This window comes from Gymnogyps californianus, chromosome 13 (genome assembly GCF_018139145.2).
Source record: "Gymnogyps californianus isolate 813 chromosome 13, ASM1813914v2, whole genome shotgun sequence".
NCBI classification, from domain to species: domain Eukaryota; kingdom Metazoa; phylum Chordata; class Aves; order Accipitriformes; family Cathartidae; genus Gymnogyps; species Gymnogyps californianus.
The window spans coordinates 20,342,704-20,362,162 of record NC_059483.1 but is presented as its reverse complement, the minus strand read 5'-3'; the positions used below and the strand labels follow the sequence as shown (position 1 = coordinate 20,362,162).

The window sequence follows — 19,459 nt, the reverse complement described above, 5'->3', positions numbered from 1 at the left end:
GCAGGAGGAAAAAAAATAAATGTTACACCACAGAGCAGAGTAAGAGAAAATCAAATGCTAGGAGGACAACACTCAGATAATGACAAAGTCTAGAGAAAGGAGGAAAGACCACATCCAACACAAATTAAATGTGTTAAGATTTGTAAAAGGAGATTGTCACTAACCAGGCAATCTTACTAACTTTGTTTTATAATACCATCACAACAGGTAGGGGTTTTTTTCCCCCACCGCAAGGGTTTGTTACCTAACAAACTTACACAAGTTGTGTAGGACTAGGAAAGATGAGTTTGTTACTGTAACACAGGTCTGCTAAGACTACATACCGAGTTTAATATTCTTCCTCTAGCAGGATTAATTTTCCAGACTGAAGCAGCAATACACAATACTGCAATATGCAATAATGCTTTACAGAAAAAAAGTTACTACAGTAATATATATATATATTACTACACACATGCTCCAGTAACATACTGTACTACATACTGTTACTTCAGTATGCAAAACACTAACCAAACCAATCCTTTGTAGCAAGTAGGAAACCCAATTTTTCCAAAGCACTTACACAGCATTTCCATCATTCTATAAAGGCCAGGACAGCGCTTATTCTTTAAAATGCTTGGCATATTGTATGTGGAGTTGTTTCTCAGAACTGCTCTCCCTGAATCCTTTTAGAGAGCCAAAATAAGCTTGGAGTCTTTTCACAACAGGCAATCTTCCACTGCTTGAGTCTTAGAACAAAACACACACTACGATGCCTGAATAACTTTCTCGATTGCAGTCATCTGGTCTGAAGAAGTGTATTTAAGAAAAAATAATTAATAGGCAACAAGATGTGCGAGCAGGCCACCCACATGGGTATGCCAAAGGATATTTTACAGCGGCGCTGCTCAGGCTGTGCTTCCCAGGAAGGCCACTGCCCCCATCACTAGTGCTGAACGCACCAAGATGCATCAGAGGGGACTGCTGGCAGCCCGAGCCCCTTCGCTTCTCTCGACCAGAGGAGACCACCACTGGGGAAATCCCAGCTCCCCACCCCTCTGCTCCCACCCTGAGCAGACTGCAAACACACCGTATCCATTTTCCCTTATGTTTCATTCGTTCCAGGCTGGGGAAGAAGTTGCTTTGCAGAGGGGAAACCCCCGGGCAATTTAAAACATCAATAGTTACAGTAAGTATCTTCCTCACCTGATGAAGTGGGAAACGGCAGTTCTGAGCACATACTATAGCAAAAACTTCAATTTATATACAGATTTCTGCCCTTTTAATGACAACATAACCCTTTCTTTAACGTATACAAATGGTGGGAAGGAATGTTACATCATCTCATAACAGTAACAGAAATCTCAGCTAATTCCCACTTACAGATCATTCTGACCCGGTTTGCTGATGTACACAGTACCTGCAGGCTTTTTTTTTTTTTTTTTTTTTTTTTAACATATCTATACATATACACACACATATATTGGGAAATAAGCATTTTGGAAAATCAGGACATTCACTGCTACTACTACTACTACAAGGAAAGACTCGCCAGTTAAAAAGATCAATACAACTTTAAAAATTACAAATCAAGCTTATGACACCTGCTCACCTCCTTTTAAGAGCAAGTATATTTGACATACTCTAAACGAAACAAAAAACAACTAACAGGCTACTGGAGCATCACCTTTCAACATTAAAAAACACTAAGATGAAAAGCTTTTGAAGGACCCGTCATTACTGCCAGCTCATTTAGCAAAACACTAAAACTCATCAAATAGGTTCTATACAATAAAAAGGCAAAAAATTCATTCATGCAGAAGACTCATACACTAAAATTAGCAATATGCAACTAAAATCATTCCACGAGTCCTGACACTTGACTTTCTACTCAAGAAATGCAAGCCCCAGCGTTACATTATTGATGATGAGTATTTTTCATTAAAACACTGAATTGTAACAGTAAGATTACCATTTGCAATAACACCACCTTGTTTAACCACTAGATTATCTAGTCCCAAATTCATAACCAAACAGTATCAATACAAAGCAGCGGCCAGACTTCTTTACCTTTTCCAAAGGAGTTAAGCAGAAGGGACTGAGATGCATTTGTCCACATCTGAATTTCAGTATGCGTCTTACTAGAAAATATTTTGCTTCAACTGCTTCTTTCAGAGTTGTTTACATTGGATGAGCTACAATGTCATGCACAGATATATAAAACTTTATATCCTAACTCATCTTGTACTAGTCAGGAATACAGATTACACCTAAAAAAACATTTTCTCCTCTACAGCTGTCACGTTGCTACGTCCAAGTTTGTCCCAAAACTCTGGTTCTCCAGGACTTGTTTACAGATCTGAAGACAAAATATTTAGTCTTCCGTTCTGCTCCAAGAAAAACTGATCCTTTAAAAAAATGAATCACCAGAATAATTAAATATATTCAAATTACATAATCTTCTATTTAGAGGGCAAAGCCAAAAGGAATCGTACATCACAAAGTCCACACAATCACAACACAAGGCAAATACAGACTGCTGGAGCTGGCTACAAGCCAGCTCTCCTCAAAAGGTAACTTCTACATGTAACAGGGGAGTTTGCTCTGGTAGCGTGCATTTATCAATCCGGAGCGTGAACTCAGAGAGACACTGTTTAAAACGCTTTCAGAGGTACGCTCCGCTACTGCGTGCATCCACAAGTAGCCTTTTTGCTGTTACAATAGTGAGAAGAGAAGCGTGTCTGTCTGGGGCAACTCTGAATGGAAGTTTTGCTAATAGTTTCTAAAAAGCAACCTCCTGGTGCTTCATCAGCTACAGCCCACAGGAATACCTGCTGTGATCTATCTCCATGCTTGGTAGGATTCTGAGCAATTTTACTAATCTGATTATGCAGGGAAAAAAAAAATTCAAGAACCTGAGCAGCGTTCAAATACTAACAGAACACCATGCCCAGGAGACTTGTCTTCTTGTGTTTCGCTATCCCAATCCAAAAAACAATATGCATGCCAAAGCAGTTCACAGAAGTATTATCAACTTCAACGCTGTGGTGGGTAACTGAAAAGTCACTTCCTGGCTTCCTTTGCGACTTCGTCATACTTTGTCAATTTTTTAAAAACAATTACTATGCAACAATCTCTTTGGACTTTTTTTTTTTTTTTAAAGAAAAACACTGGTACTCAGTGTTTTGTTTTCTTAAATAAATGGCAATAGACAGACTTTTTACTTAAACTTGTGGTCTAATTGTCCCTTGCTACATTAAAAATTGAGACAGGCACCATTTTCCTTTCTTCCAATCCACTGGGTTCTTCCCTGTTCTCATAAAAACTCTAAACATTATAATCTTGGACTACTACAGAAGCACAGGATACATTTTTGAAATCCTGCCACTATAAGCAGATCACAAAAACTTACTTGAATCACACTTTAGTTTTACCAGACTTTTTTTCAAGAAAAACAGTAGCAGAAAGGCCATCAAATCACTCATATGTACACTGTGTTCATGGGTTTTACCTTCCTCTGCCTTCCTCTGATCTACTTTAGAAACTTCTCTTTTGCCCCTTGTTAAACTGAACGCATTTCGCATTCATCTTCCTGATTTAAAGCAAAACGCCCTTCCTATACTTTCAGTTTACATTCACCCTTGTTTCTTTTTTCCTAAAATTAAGCACTCCCCCCCCCCCCCCCCAGCTCTCAGTAGAGCCCTAATGCTTTTCATATTTCTTTCTCATCAGAACAGTCTGCCACCGAACCTTAGAGAGCCGTGGCTCAGAAGCTGCTGTAACTCAAGCCGTTCCCTGTATCTCTCAGGTAACGCACCCTAAAGACTACTCACAAGGTTAAGCAAATGGCAGAATTTGAACCTCCTGCCTCTTGTGCTCTCTTTTCTTTTTTTTCCTTGGAGCACTGTGTTGACACTTCACTTTTACCCTCCACCTTTGATTCGTGATCATTTTTTATTCCTGTTAAAGCAAATCTAAGGTAACTCGCTTCCATTCCTTCTCGAGCAGAAAAACCTTCTGCTACAGTCCAAGAAACTGGTAGACTGTGTCCTGCCATGTTCTTTTTGCAACAGACAGCACACTAAAATCACTCACTGACAAAGGCTATTCTATGAATATTTCATACCTTTGTCCAAATTCCATGGCTTTTTAGCTACTGAATAGGTAGTCAATAGCAGACCTTTATCATGATGCCACTCCTGTGCTGTTCCTCTTCCGTCCCACCTAGCAACAGTCAGTAAAACTTTCATTTCTTCCTCAGCATCACCGCACTCTCCTACGTTGATATGCAACATTAACGCTTTCTCCGTTGCCGCAGCTATCCTTACAGAAAGCCGTACCCTCTACACATTGCTGTCTTACAGTCTGTCCCGCACAGAGGTCTGGATATCAGCAGTCACATAATCTTAGTTACGTAAGAGGACCTCAAATTTCTTCCTGTTGCCAAAACTCCTGAAACACAGGCACATTTCAAAACATCCCCTTATTCTTACTCCTATCAGTCACAGTTCTTTCACGGGCTTCCTGTTTCTCCTCAGACTGGGTATTAGCTTACCTGGGGGCTTTTATCAACAGTACATGTTGCATCTTACCTTATTCTGGTTTGGGGGGGACTTCAAAAACCGCAGCACCACACAGCGCTAAAGAAAGATAGGAAAGAATATGGTTTCATTAGCATTTAAGTACATCATAATTTCTGAAAAGCAGAATTGTCTGATTCCCCAATCTACCTGAGAAATTAAGAAAAAAGAAAGCAAAATAGGCATTTTAGATGGTTATTTCAGTCAAATTGAAATCAAATACATCAATGTCTGTTCCCAGATTTGCCATCACTTTAACAAGGCAGCCACTCTGCGTTTCCAGTCACCAAGTGTAACCAGGGAAATACTCCCTCAGCTTATAGCACTGCTCTGAAAATCTGGTAAAACACAGTATCAACACCCTATCATTTTTGCGCCAAAGGTCTTTGGGAAAAAAAAAAAATGCAAGACCCACTTAGATATCATCTGCTTACAATATCAGCACAGCATTACAAAATATGAAGGAGACGCTTATTAGTTACCAGCAGTAGCTACACAGCTCTACTTATAAACACTAAAGCCTGCTACTTCTAAACTTCCAAAAAGTAAACATATAACACAGGGACAAATGCAGCAGGTTTCCAAATATTTTACCTTAAAAAAAATCTAAACAGCACAAGTGTCACAACAACAAACTAGATAAATTGAACACTATAAGCACCTGGATTTGACAAGATTGCTGGGTGACGCTTACTCTTTTTCTCCCATTATGACCCACACGTGGATAATAGAGCTCAGGTCTGAGGAGCCTGCATGCTCTGTGTATGCAGTATGTTATTTTTACAGTGTTTCAACTGTTTGGATCCCCCGCTTTAAATATTCATAAGCACGTGGATCAGTGATGGAGTGATCTGATCATCACTTCTCATCAATTCAGAAACTTGATTCTGTAGTATTTCAAGGGTGTTGTAGATATTTATCTATTAATCAGTTCCCAGCCAACAAGCTTCCAACCACCGCTCTGGAAAATCCGATTGCTCTCACAGGACTCACTACAGTATTTGTTCATTACCAAATCATTTCTGAAGAGGCATGCTAGGATAAAATGACCAAAACTATATATGGCAAAAGAAGAACACTACTTGTCTAAAGATGTCAAAAGGAAACAGAGCAAAGTTCAAACAAAACTTTTCAGTCACAGATGCACTTCAACCAGTCGGCCCGCACTGTGCCTTAGTAAGGCTATTAGATGATCGGAGTTAAAAAAAACCAAAAAACAAAAAAACCCCCACTTTTTTCTTTTTTCGGGAAAGGTTTTCAGCTAGATCCATCCCTTTGTGCTATTCAATACACAGTTACACAAATACACTGCCACAGTACAAAAGTTAACCCATCAGATGTCAAAGATGCCAGCTGCTTCAGAATTATTACCACTGAAAATACTGGCCCACGTTTTTCATGCTATTGCATTACTGATTCACTTGACTGATTCTCTACTTGGAAATACTGTGGGTGGTTGTTGCCATGAGGTTTTTTGTCAGTTATCTTAAATGCCTTAGATATTTTTATATTTACAGATTGAACATCAAAGATGTAACATGCTTATCTGCATGCAAAAGAATGGCCCAAATCCAGAAGAGAACAGATTTCTTAAGAGGTTGTCACTACTCCTTAGCACTTTGAGAATCCGATCAACTAGATCCTGATGCTCCCTAAATTTCATTCTCTACATACACCTCTGTAAGCCCTTCCACTGCTTAACACCGCTTCCATCAATGCACTATTACCATCAAAGTGTTTAGTTAATTGGCTAATAGTCCCATACAGACAAAAAGATGAAAAAACTAGGCTGCAAAATCAAGCAGAGAAAAAAAAAGAAACAATGCATGGAGGTAGGCAAATGTAACACATGAAACATTAAGAGGCTTCACATCTCTTGAAGAAGCAAGACAAGCTAGAAGAATAGTGAATTCAAAGGAAGAAGTCTGTCTACGATTTTTTAAAAATCCTGCAGCCCTTTCTCTGAAAGTATGTTCAGTATCCAGTTAGTGACAAAAGACTAATTAAAAAAAAAAAGCGCCATCAGAATATCAAACATGACTGCTCTTACTCTCCAAGTAAAAAATTTAAGTGTGACTCTCTCATGAGAGCACAGCAGTTTGATAACAGATAACAAACAATGTTCTTACTGGCGTCCAGGACCATAGCAGGGCTACAACAAAAACCATTTCCAATTGTTATGGAAAACTCAAAACAAATGATAGCAACAAGGATACCGAAACTTGTGTGTCTCAAAACACATTCACAGTAGCTCGGCTGCAGAGATGATGCCATCAGGAGCCTACGTTCTGGAGAAGCACTATCTCAAGCCACAGCGTTTTGAGACTCCAGCCTTAAGCTTATGGTCCCACCAAGAAAGGCCAACACTTCTTTAGCACCCTATCATGAAACAATTGTTGGGGTTAAATCATAACTGAAAGTCAATGGTTACCAATAAGGAGACAAGAAGCTGTGGGAGGGGCTGCAAAAACGTACTGAAAGAAGTCCCTGGCATCACAGAAACACAGTGATGGGTACACACAACTCTAGTCCTAATGTATCTTGGGAAAAAATAGTTTGCTGGTCTTAGTCCCCAAGAAGGTTATCTGCAAGAATTTTTCTTCTCCAAAGCAGTTACTACAGCTATTAGTTTAATCTTACTTAGTGAAATCCAAAAACAAAGTAATCCTTGGTAGTTAGGCCAAAATATGACTGGCATCAATCCAGGTACTTTGGATTAGACAGTAGCATTATGAAACCAGGATAAAAGCTTACATTCGTTCCCTTACACCCCGATATTTGATACTGGCCTTGTATTTTTCCAAAATGTCTTCTAAACTTCACTGTCGTAAGATAAAGCTACCATGCAGGCCTCCTGAACTGGAGAGTTTTCACAAGTTAAACACAATTGGGGCAAATCTAGAATCTTGATATTCCCCTTCAGAAAAAAACCTCGTTTGCATCACTGAGGTTTTTTCAAGTTTCCATCTCTTGCTACATTATTAACAAAATCTGTGTAAGAGCTGGTGCAGTGAAAGAAATAGGAAAATGTGTATAAAAACAAGCTCAAATGCTAGTAAAATTGTTTAGAAATACAGAAGGATGTGTATTTTCCTTCTGCTTTTACCACCTCAGCTCACACGGTTTTAAAATAAGCTTCTGTATGAAAATATGAAGAATTAGCCTGTCCAAACACAAAGCCTGGGAAACATCACTTCAGCTTCTGCTTTTCCAAATAAGCAGGTTCACGTCATTTGTTATTACTCTATTATTATTCTAAACAGCATGCATTAACTGTTTTTGTCTAGAGACAAATCGTTACTCTAACATCCAGTTCTGCAACTGCCCACTGTAACTAGGAAAGATTCTTATCTAGCTGATTACCAACTTGTGTTCACATATGCAAGATCTACTGGTAGAAACCAAGGCACTTTGGGAAGCAACTTTAAGTCCCAAAAGGAAATCCACCCCTCTTCCCACACCTGTCATCTCCCTCACTCCACACAGTCCCATAAATTGTGGTATCTAAAAACTCACCGGTATTTTCGTAAGCACTATACGGACTTTTACATCACAAAGTTACCTACCTGTCTACTGTACTCTGTTGTCAATACATTTATTTTGAAAAGGCACACGCTATACAAGCGGAACAAGAAAACGCACATTTGTTTTAAAGTTGTCCATATAAAAGTCACAAGCTTCCAATCATAAACAACATGGGGGGAAACACTCTCAAAGACTGGTAACAAATCTTTCCCTACAATTATTACTATACTATTTGCTGCAACCAATTACACACACCACCACCAACTACTACCTAAGGAGATGAAGATATGAAGTTGACTACTTTTAGAGAGAATGGTGCCTGTAAAGGCTCTTGAATTTCTTTATACAGTAAAAACTGGTTAATTCATTGTCTTTTGCTGAACCTAAAGAGCTATCAAGAACTTGCCGAACACAGCTCTAAGTATGCCAAACCTTCTACCACCGTTGTAGTTATTCAACCCAACCTAATCAACATGGATTTACAACAGTGTACAGCAGTAACACCTACAAAAAGTGCATTCTATCTAAATGTCAATCAAAGGGAGGGAGAGGGGTTAAATTACACTGAACTGCTATTCAAGCCCTACTTGAACGCAGTGATATGCAAATACTAATTAATGACAGTTTCAATGGTACTAAATATGAATTACAGAACTGTTTTGCTGATATTAAGCTATTTCTGCAGCAGCACAGTGGAGCTGCATGCAGTATATGCCAACTAAAAAATTATTCTGACATTTTTTATACCAAATTTACATTCCACAACCCCTTCAATTCCAAGTCTAGTTTGAAGGATTTGAACAGAGAACAATGTTTTTCTATTCAGAAAATGCAATTTCTGGGAAGGAGGCAAATGGACAAAGAGGGGTCATCTTCACATCTCAGAAGCGACAGCTGCACAGAGGAGAGAGCTCCTTCTGAAACCCAATAAAACTCAGTAAAAACATGCCCATCATGCTGCCCAGGCACTTCAATCAAAGCTTACCTTTATGATACTCAACGCAAGACATTTTTAAAGGTCTCCTCATCCAGGGTGTCAGCGTGCTGTGCAATGTGGAGGGATGTGGGAGATGAAAACAAACTAAGCACTGGAAAATTTTGCAGCTTTTGAATGAAGTACACATAGTAATATTGTATACAAGTGTTGTTTTCTAACCCAGTTTTGTTCTGTATAAGGTGGATAAGATCACACAAAACAAAGTGAGGAAAGCTACATTTCCGGCCAGTATGGAGGAAGTTTAGCAATTGCTCACACAAAGTGCAAGGAAGCATTCAAAAATCAGAACAATACTCTCTTATTTAGCATAGGAGTCCCTTAAGAACAATCTTTTTATTTCTTTACATGAATAAAGAATTTCTGGCATGGCACCTGGCTTGACACCATTCAGTATGTTAAACCATTATTTGGAAGCAAACACCACCACGCTACTTGTTTTCTTTAGCATAGAGCTCATGGCTTGCCTCAGACTTCAGGTACTCATTCCACTTTTTTTCCTGCTTGGTTATGATCTAGTTTCCCATGACAGTTAAGCACTAACTCAGGTTTCACTTTATAGCTAAGCTTTGTATAACCTTGCAATATGCGGATGGTACCAATTCCAAGAGAATTTTATGATTGCACTAGCCATGAGTGAGAAGGAAATGTTTGCCCTTCAGCTAAGCCACCTAATCACAGTACCTGAAATGATATCAAGTGATACACCCACTGGTACTAGGTGGAAACGCATACCAGAGAGAGAACAGAATGAATAAACCTATTGATGCCTGGCCCTCAGCATACATTACTACAGTCTGGCTAACACAGTAGATGTCCCTGACATCCTAGCTGTTAAAAACAAGCAAGAAAAAAACAGTCCTTAACATTTAACAGTGTAGCAAATACCTCACCCATCTGTCAAACAGGTGAGTTATACCAACAAGAACATGAAAATATGTACTAAGCTTCCTTCCTTTAAACTGCTCTAAACCTCCACTTGTCAGCAACATACACTTTCCAGCATTAAGCTGCCTAGTCAGCTGCTGTTACATAGGGGAAACAAGGCGTTTCAGGAAAATATTAATACGGAAGGGAGGAAATAAAAAGTCAAAACAGTAAGAGGGATTAGAAAGAAGTTAAGTAATAAAATGGAGAGTTAGAACAAGTTAATAATTCCAAGCATCCTGAACACCTCAGCTAGAAGAAACCTAAGCAAGTCTTCGGCAACCGTTCAATTGAATGCAGTGTCTCTGTTCCTTCCCGAGCAAAACCAGGAGGTCAGAACGCGGTTATTGTGTATCTCAGAAATAATACACGGAGGCAAAGAAAACACCCACTGAAAGGTTGGAAGGGAGGAAAGAACTGAAGGAGTGAATAAAATAGGCTATTAGACTGACCACTCCTATATAGCTTATGGGTCAGCCAAGTTACTTTCACCAAAGCAACCAACCCACTACTGCTGTTGACTGAGGGAAGACACATGTGCAGCACAGAAAAGGCAAAGCGTAGTCTTATGAACTCCACCATCACTGCATTTACCAAATACTTATAACGGACAAAAAAAATGCTTTTTAAATAACGACTTGACCTCATCAACTGCAAAAAGAAACTCATTCGAGTTTGAGCTAGCACAGAACCCAATCAGAAAACAAGACCATTTTTAATCAAGGCTAACTACCTCCTGAGCTTGTCTGCAAAACTGGGATTCGTTTCACATTTTCATTGCACGTAGCCTTCTACATTCTCAAAAGTCACTCAAAAAAAGAAAAAAAAACTAGCCACAAAGCGGAGTCTGAATTTCCAAAGAAAGTCACCAGAAGACAAGTCTGCTCCAACACTCTATCATTAGCAAAATAAGACTACACCTCTGAAAAAAGTATTCTGGGGGGAGGTGAGTGGTGTTGCTGCTGCTACAGTGAAAGTATCGCTGTCGTATTATGTTAGAGTATTAGACCCAAGATTCGCAGTGTTTCTGTCTCCCATCTCCTTCCACACACATGCTACATTTTCCCATCTGCATCTACAGAACCTAAGGCACTAATATGATAAGAAAAGTTTTAATTGCTGCCTTTCTGTTCTTTCTCCTCTCTACACTCAGCCTCGCTACCCAGTGCAACCTTCCCTTTCACTTTATGGAAGATACTACTAAACTGCACTGCATTCAGAGCATCCTTTCAGTGCAGAAACCTGGTAAAGCCAAGGAAAAAGTGAATTTAACTACACTAGTGCAATATGGAATTGAAATCCCAATATGGAATTAAAATTCTATATAGATGTTGACTCAAGCTGTTGACTTTTTTGGGGGTCAAAAAAAGCTTTGCAGCTAATCTGGACTGGAAGTGCTTCCAACTTTTAATTCTTCGTTTATAGTAAAAGCTTTGTAGACTGTACTCAAGTAGAGTTAGTCCAATTAGTTATGACATCTACAATCACAGTTGTACCAGTTTAGCCAAAGAACGAAATACAAACAAATACAAAACTCTCTTCCTTTTTCCCAGTGACCACAAATGTGTATTTAAGTATCAGTTAACCAAGGTTAACACAAGGAAACGTACAGTTTCACACAGGTGCCACAAAGGGTCCCGAATTCCAACTCAAACTGGCAATTGCCTCCTGTTCCTAAAAACTTAATTGTTGTTTACAGCAAGGCAGACATCTCTTCCTTTCTTTCCCACTGATGACACACCCTGATGGCACACTTGGCTTTTCAACTGGTTTTTATAGCTGCTTGCTTCAGTAAATTTGGGCAGAAGCTCCTCTACTTGTTTACAATAAATAAATAAATGAATGAATGAATGTTTTTTAAAAAAGGCAATTACAACTAGGAAAGAAGGAACAAAGCAATGTATTATGTTTAGTCATCAACCTGTTTTCCTGTCCTTTTTCTAAGTAGGCAAAGGGTGTGCAGTGCAGGTGTGGTTTTTTTGCTGGACAATGTTTAGATATGCATATCTCCAAAAGAACAAAATGCTGGAGAAACCAGGTCAAAGAAATGCCCTACAAACTAGCAAAAAACCAGAATAGGTTTTAACGGCCCTTAATGCCCATTAAATTTCATGCTGGAATCTTGGTCCAACTCGCTCACACGTAAGTTTTGCTTCCTCCAGAAAATTCTACAGAACCAGATTCAAAACTCCTTCCTATATTACATCACATAGCATTGGTGAATCTTTTGGATACATCCAGAGCATGAAAATCCATCAGAAATAAGAATTAGCATAGGTTTGGAATTTAAATAGAAGAATCTCCTCAAGGATACAAAAATGTTTAAGTTCAAGTCTTACCAAAACTCTGTCTTTCCCATTAGTAAAAAAAAAAAAAAAAAAAAAAAAAAAAAAATCAATAAATACAAGTTGCATCTTACCTTTTCTGATAATTTCTTACTGTGAAAGAACCAAGACACCATAACTTGGCCATATTTTAAATCAGAGCAATATTCAGAGAAGGCCATTGTTAATAAGCTATCGTATTTATACCTGCAAGGAACAGCAACTAGTTTTTCAGTATTTTTCCCCTACCTGAAGACTCTTTGATACAGGAATCAGCAGTCTGTTCTATATTTCCTTGAAATCAAGACATTCATAGATGTTAATTCATTATTCCACAGACATTAAGGGGAAAAAAAACAAACAGAAGACAACTGAACAAAAAACAGAAGACAACTGAACAAAATTCGCTTTATAGTCAGGGATCTGGAGTTTCTCAGGAACGACTTGGAAGTTTTGGGGGCAATACTTTACTTGCACTAATTTCAATAGGACGAAACAGATTCAGTCAACTCCACATAGAAAAACAAAGGAAGAAGAAACAGGACACACAGGTTTTTGAACTTGTACAAAATGACATCATCAGAAAAAGCGCCTTGAGAAGATTCTCTCAACAAGACAGAAATTAATGATCAGCATCATTCCCTTTCTGCCAAACAAGACCAAATAGGAAAGCTGCAGCTAGCTAGTAATTCTGACCATAAGCTTTTCACTCTTTCAGCAAAAACCCCTGCATCTAAACATACAATCTTGTTAATGGTCCTCTCTCAAAGTAAGTTTATTATGACAAAATTTTCCAGTAAGAATAATTTGTCATTATTCTTAAAAACCAACCAACCAACCAACCACAGGAAAACTATTTCATATTGCAAAAGCAGTATTAGGAACAATTATCTAGCCTGATTTGACACAAAGCACCCCCTCATAAGTAGAATTATTTTATTTCAAAAACCAAACCCATCTCCCCCATATGCAGAAAGTGTCTTTCTGCACACACTTTGCAGCCATCATAATGCAGCTGCCAGCAAAAGCAGCTACAGATATAGTGAAATCAAAGACTACCATTAAAACGCAAGATACTCCTCTCTCCTAGTAACCTCTGCTCTCTACAGTCCCCTACAAAGTCAGAACAAGGATCAGGAAGGATGCCTGCAAAAGCAGCACTGTGATATCCTCCATCTTTACCCATATGTCTTGAAGGAAGGAAAAAAAAAAAATCACAGAGGAGAGACAGGTATTCACTTACTACAGGCACCAACTTTGGGAATCTTCTGCAAGTTTCATTATCTGACTTAACTCCCTCACCCAGTCTCCTTAGCTCTGCTTCATTTACCTTCTCCATCTACCCTCCCTCCCCCTTTTTCTATTTCGTCAGCTTACACATGCTCTGGAGATGGTTTATGCATTTACTAATTAAGTCCCATACCAAAATCCAAAGATATCTGTTAGAGCTGCAAGCGCTCCAAGACAAGATTATTACTAACAATCAAGGCATCTGAAGATACAAACCACAACCTTTTGCAAGCACACACCAAGGTTCCTCTAGACCATCTCACTGAATAAAAAACAAGCTGGGAAAAAAAACCTCCTCTTTTCTTGTACCACCTCCCAGCAGTCACCCTGAAACACAAGCTTAATGTTCAAACATATTTTCAAATGAAGCATTTGGTTACCACAACATCCCAACATGCAAAAAATAAAAATGAGTAGAAATCAACCACAGTGACGCACAGGAGGAATGTACGTACTTTATCTCATAAAGCAAAAACTGGAGATTGCAAGCATATGTTTCAACAGTGAAAGGAAATACAAGTCATTATTTCTAGAGCTGCTTACACTACTTTCTACAAACATCTCCTGAAGTCTTTTGAAATGAAGTGTTAAGTGTCTCTGTAAGAGCAAACAACTGATTAAAACACAGAACTACAAATGAAGATTTCCAGCTCACTTCTGAAAAACTAGGTATCTCCACCTTAGAAAGAGTCAACAGCTTACAAGAAGATAACTGTTCTATAGCAGTTCCTCTGAACCCTCTCTACTGCTCAAGAGTAGAGAGGAGGAGAGAAAGCGTGGTTTAAGCCCCCTTTTTAAATCAGAAGCCAAATTTGATGTGGAAGAAGCAACACTCCAATAAAAATGCAGGGAATAAGAAGCATCCTTTCTAAACCGCCTGGCTGTCTGCAATGGCGCTTGGTTGGGGTTTTGTAGAGCTGTATCTGTACTGCAGCACCTTCTGCATCTCTGAGACGGCAACTAGAACAAGTAACCAGATAATTCACTGTATGGTGTGAAGGGTGGCAAATAATTCATTTGAAGAGGATACTATGATTCAAGCAAATATTCAAAATTGCAGCCACTGGACAAGGATCATACAGACACTGCCTGAATGAACCTGCAGTTTTTGTGTACTTCAGAGTGATCTTTCCCAACGTCTCAAGTGCTGTCTTCAGGAACCAGAGTTGCCACTTGTATTTCTCACTAAAATCATGAGGTAGGAAAGCTATCTTTGTTCGTTTTCTACTAGAAGCATTTCAGCAGGCTGCAAGACTACACAGAGGCTTTCTGACCACAATTCAGTTTCAATTTGGATTAACTTAATCACAGGTGCAATAAAAACCAACAGGAAAAGCTTTATCAACAGATAAATTTGTACCATAATACTGTACGTCTTCCAGAATTTTAGATTCATCAGAACTGAAACTCTAAAAATCCATGAAAGCAGAGGTTTGAGTATGCATCAAGCAAGCAAGCATGCAGCTCCAGAGATAACAACAGTAACTGGAAATGCTTGGCAGGCATTCCATCTTTATTCATCAGATCACTTTCTAAATGCTGGAGAACTAATTAAAGTAACTCTGTAAAACTATCACTGTAAGAAGAGACATGTTGACTAGATCATGCCCTGCCTAAGTCCTCTCTTCCTAACTGCATGAATAAGGAACAGAGAAGCACTTGCAGTGATTTCAGCCACTCATCTCAGTACGGCGTTCCGCAGGCTGTAGGAGTGCAGGCACGCAGGGAGACTCTCGTCACTGTTGCATTCTGCAGGATTAATAACCGGTAAGAGGAAAGAGCACATCAAGCAGTACTTTACTACACTTTCACCGAAACAACAGAGCATGATCCACAGAATATCAATGTCTGACTGTCAGACAAACCTTTGTCTATACGCCACCATTCAAAGGCACTGGAAAAAACGGCTGCATGTTGCCTGCGTCTAGGGCTTACCAGCTCATCACTAGGAGAGCTATTTGTTGGGCATGTGACTTTTCTATGACCAAGTTTTTAATTTTGGTACTGTACTAACTTCTAGATTAACAATGCATTACATTCGTGTCTTAAAGGGACAGATACAGGGAACAGAGCAAACCAAAGAAATAAGCATAGCCTTAAACACACAAGAGCACCATGAACTGATGAGGCATGCCTTGTTCCCCTTACTCTTCACCCCCAATCCAGCCACAGTCCACACAACCAAGAACAAGAGCGTCCATCCAGGCTGCTTGCTCACCCCAGCCCAAACACCCTGTGTGCTTGATACATGACCGTACACAGTACCTGTTATCAGTGCTTCAAAGACCGGTCCAGAGGGCAGGAGTTGAAACAAAACACCCTGGATCTTACTTCATAAAAGGCAAAGGAGCTTGTGCCCTCTTCTCCAGAAGGACAGGGATTAATTTTTTTGTTGCTGTTTTGTTTTTTAAAATTTCTCAGATCTTCCAGAAGAAGCAAGGAAGAGAGGCTCAGACCTACAGAGATAGGGACCAGCTTCCTCCCCACATTCCAAAATACCACTACACATCAAAAGGGAGAACATGGAAACGACAAGCACACACATAGTTCCACCCTGGCCTCTCACTTACAACCACCAGCACTTATATCTGAGCATCCATTCATGTCTCCCTCGCCACAACCAAATCGCTGTCCCTCCCACTAGCATTTATACACAAAAAATATGAACCAAAGAGATACAGAATGAAGCAAGGACAGTTGAAGTGAAATTCACTGTCTTACTTATGCTGCTGTGCTGTTCACACAAACCTGAGAATGACTTGACATCAGATCACAAGAACGATGATTAATCATGCAAGTATGTCCTGTTTGTAAGAGGCACAAAGTAACAATTAGCATCTAAACAGTATTTTATACGCTCCAATTTTACAAGAGTTTGCCATCAGCAGACACAAAGCTCTAAGACGTAAGCTTTACTGGTTCAAAGCTGTCTATAAAGGAAAAAATCATATCTATTTCACTTTCACTCTATCTTAAAGTTTTAGCATCTTGTTAAAAAGAGAACTGACACACTCAGCAACTATTCTGAATCTCTGGCAGACTTCCTCACTTTCCACATCTTTAAAGATATCACTATTAATCCATTACATATTCCGACCCCTATCATCCGATTATTTTTTAAACTGCCCTTTTCAAAGCTAAAATTCGGACAGGAAACAAAATCGTGCATGTTCTTCTTGTAGCAAAAATATCTTTTAAAAAATATTTTGTATAAAAGAAAGAGAAGGAAGAAACAAGAGCCACAGAAGTGCCCCTCCTAAAGTTTGCAGAGCACCATAAGATTTCCAGCATTTTCTCAGACTTGATATTTGTTAATGTTTTTTACATCTAGTTTATGCTTATAATTCAGAAAATAGCCATCAAAAGAATGCAGTATTTTCAGTCATTCATTCAGACATTATAAAAAACCATGGTTCTCAGGATTCAACTCTTATTGTAGATTTTTTTTCCACATAAAGCCTACATTTTATCATTTTGGCTTTACTGGTTTTAGATTTATGAAATATCAAGAACGTTCTGTGGCAAATCCATATCAGAATTTAAACTGAAATACAAATAAATTTTTAAGGCAAAAAATAGCCAGAAGTACTTTTTAGAAAAAGAATAAACTCCTTCAAGGGATACGTATCCCAATATATTAAGTAAATAACATACATACAAGTGGGCAAGAATACAGCGACAGCAATCAAATGAACATATGCTTTTTAAATGGGCATAGAATCTACTTGATTTGATTTAGCTTCGTTTAATCATTACTGCTCATGAAAATGCTAAGTCTATTTTACTTTTTTTTTTTTTTAATTTAAAACAAAATAAAACAAAACCCCCAACCAAAAAACCCCAAAGGGTAAACTGAAGCACAGAGATGAAATGACCGGCCCATTCACACAGAGGTCTATGGCCGAGCCAGAAACCGAAATTACATTCTGGAGTCCCACTTCAGCACTGCAGCAAGTGTTCAAACTCTTGTATAGAAAGGGTCAGTGACAAAAACAAAAACACTCGTTCTCCAGATTTCTTTCTTCTGTCACACGTGCACGTACACGGACATTATGATAGAAAAGGGAAATTTTCAGTACTTCTCCTCGCAACTCCCGTTTCCAGACGACAGCTGTCTAGTCATCAGCTGCTTTCCCTTCCACTACTTCTACTGCCAGACCGACACAAGCCGTAAGGGAGAACCAAGGAAAACGCCTGCTCATCTCTCCCAAAGGACGGGCACGATTTCCCCGCACGCTCCCCTCAGCACGCAAACACCCGGCGACTAGAATGGGAAACTACTTCGGGAGAGAACGGAGGGGAGGGCGGCGGGGCCGGGCGGCCGCTCCCGCCGAGGGCGAGGCCCGAGCACCTGGAGGCACACGCCTGAGGAGGCACCGCGCCGGGCAGGGCCGCCGGGGACCCCCGCCCTCCCGGCCGGTCCGCGGCCTACGGAGACCCTGGCGCGGCCCCGGTCCCTGAGGGAGCGCGGCGGCGCGGGCGGCGCCCCCCTCACGCGGGCTCGGCGGGGCGGGGGAGGGGCGCCCGCGCGCCGCCGGCCGTTACCCGCCGCGGCCCCCCCCTCCCCCCACCTGGCAGTGGGAGACGACGAGGCTCTGGTTGCCTTCCCCGTGGTACTTCCATTCATTCTCATCCATCTTCTCCACTTCCATGCCCGGCCCGGCCCGCTGCCGCCGCCGCGCCCCGTGGGGACGGTGCCTGCCGCCGGCCCGCCGCGCTCACGCCTCCACCATCGCGGCTGCGCGCCGCCCCGCCGCAGGAAGTCCCGCCCTCCGCCGGAGAGGCGGCGGGGAGGGGAGGGGGGGCGGGCCGCCGGACCGGCCCGTCGCGCACGCGCGCGCGGGGCGGCTCTCTGAGCGCCGGGCAGCTCCGCCCGCCGCCATCATTGAGCGGGGCAGAAATCCCAGCGGAGGGGCCGCGGGAGGCCGCTCGAAACGCCCCGCGGCTCCGGTTCTCTGCGTTCACCCTCGGCCGCGCCAGGCGGCGGAGCCCCGGGAGAGACCCCTTCGGGCGCCCCTTCCACAGCGAGAGCGGCCGGCCCCGGCCCCGCGGCCTTCCCGCACCGCTCCGGCCGCTGCCAGGCGCCCTGCCCTGGGCGCTCACTCCATTTCGGAGTCGTGCGCGGCGCAAGAAGGCGGGGAGCCCAGCCCAGCGCCCCGCTGTCCGGCTCTCAGAGGCCCTTGAGCAGAACCGGGAGGAAGAACAACGTCTTCCTCCAAGAAAGGACGACCCAGCTCCAAAGTGCTTTTTTATGCGCCCTGCTGTTGGTTGCCCAGATAACGTAGTCAGATGCCACGCTGTAGAAAATGGATTTGCACCTGCAACAGAGGTTATTCAGACGATCAAACACTCAAAAAGCAGCAGTGTTTTACCTTTGGGGTTGTGTTTCCTGCTAAGGCTGTTTTTAAGGTTACACACTCTTCCATATATAAAAAGAGTAGCAACTCTTGTGTTTGCTCTTCTGGTTAGTGGGTCCCCGAATAACTTTCTGTGCCTCAATACACCAGGTTTTTCAAATACCTAATAGACATGTTACAAGCATAAATATGAAAATATACGCAACATTCTTTAAAAATTCATTAAAACAACTTAATGTTTTCCTTACCGTTACCAACTCTGTTCAATATAGTTTCACAGAAGTGCCACAGACACAAATCTATATATGAATATACACATACATAACGTGCAGTAAATTTAAGACAAATCATCTAAATATCCAAACTCCCCATCACAAATACAGGATTAAATTCTAGCTCCCTTAATCCAGTGAATTTTATCACTATGAGCTCGGACTACAAAGAGCAAAACTTACCTTGAATTACCGTTTTAAATCATCACTA

The 19,459-nt window shown here is 40.9% G+C and overlaps 1 protein-coding gene across 4 annotated transcripts in view; it reads right to left on the bottom strand.

The window, feature by feature from the left end:
- The window catches only part of IPPK (inositol-pentakisphosphate 2-kinase), a 57,284-nt gene that overhangs the window by 14,878 nt on the left and 22,947 nt on the right, over positions 1–19,459 (bottom strand). For 2 of the 4 annotated variants that reach the window (XM_050904464.1, XM_050904465.1), the window contains one exon: positions 4,572–4,619. In XM_050904464.1, coding sequence (XP_050760421.1) covers positions 4,572–4,619 — 48 coding nt within the window. Of the gene's footprint in view, positions 1–4,571; positions 4,620–18,190; positions 18,288–18,991; positions 19,049–19,459 lie in introns of those variants that run through there. The other 2 variants (XM_050904463.1, XM_050904462.1) reach the window with 2 other exon arrangements.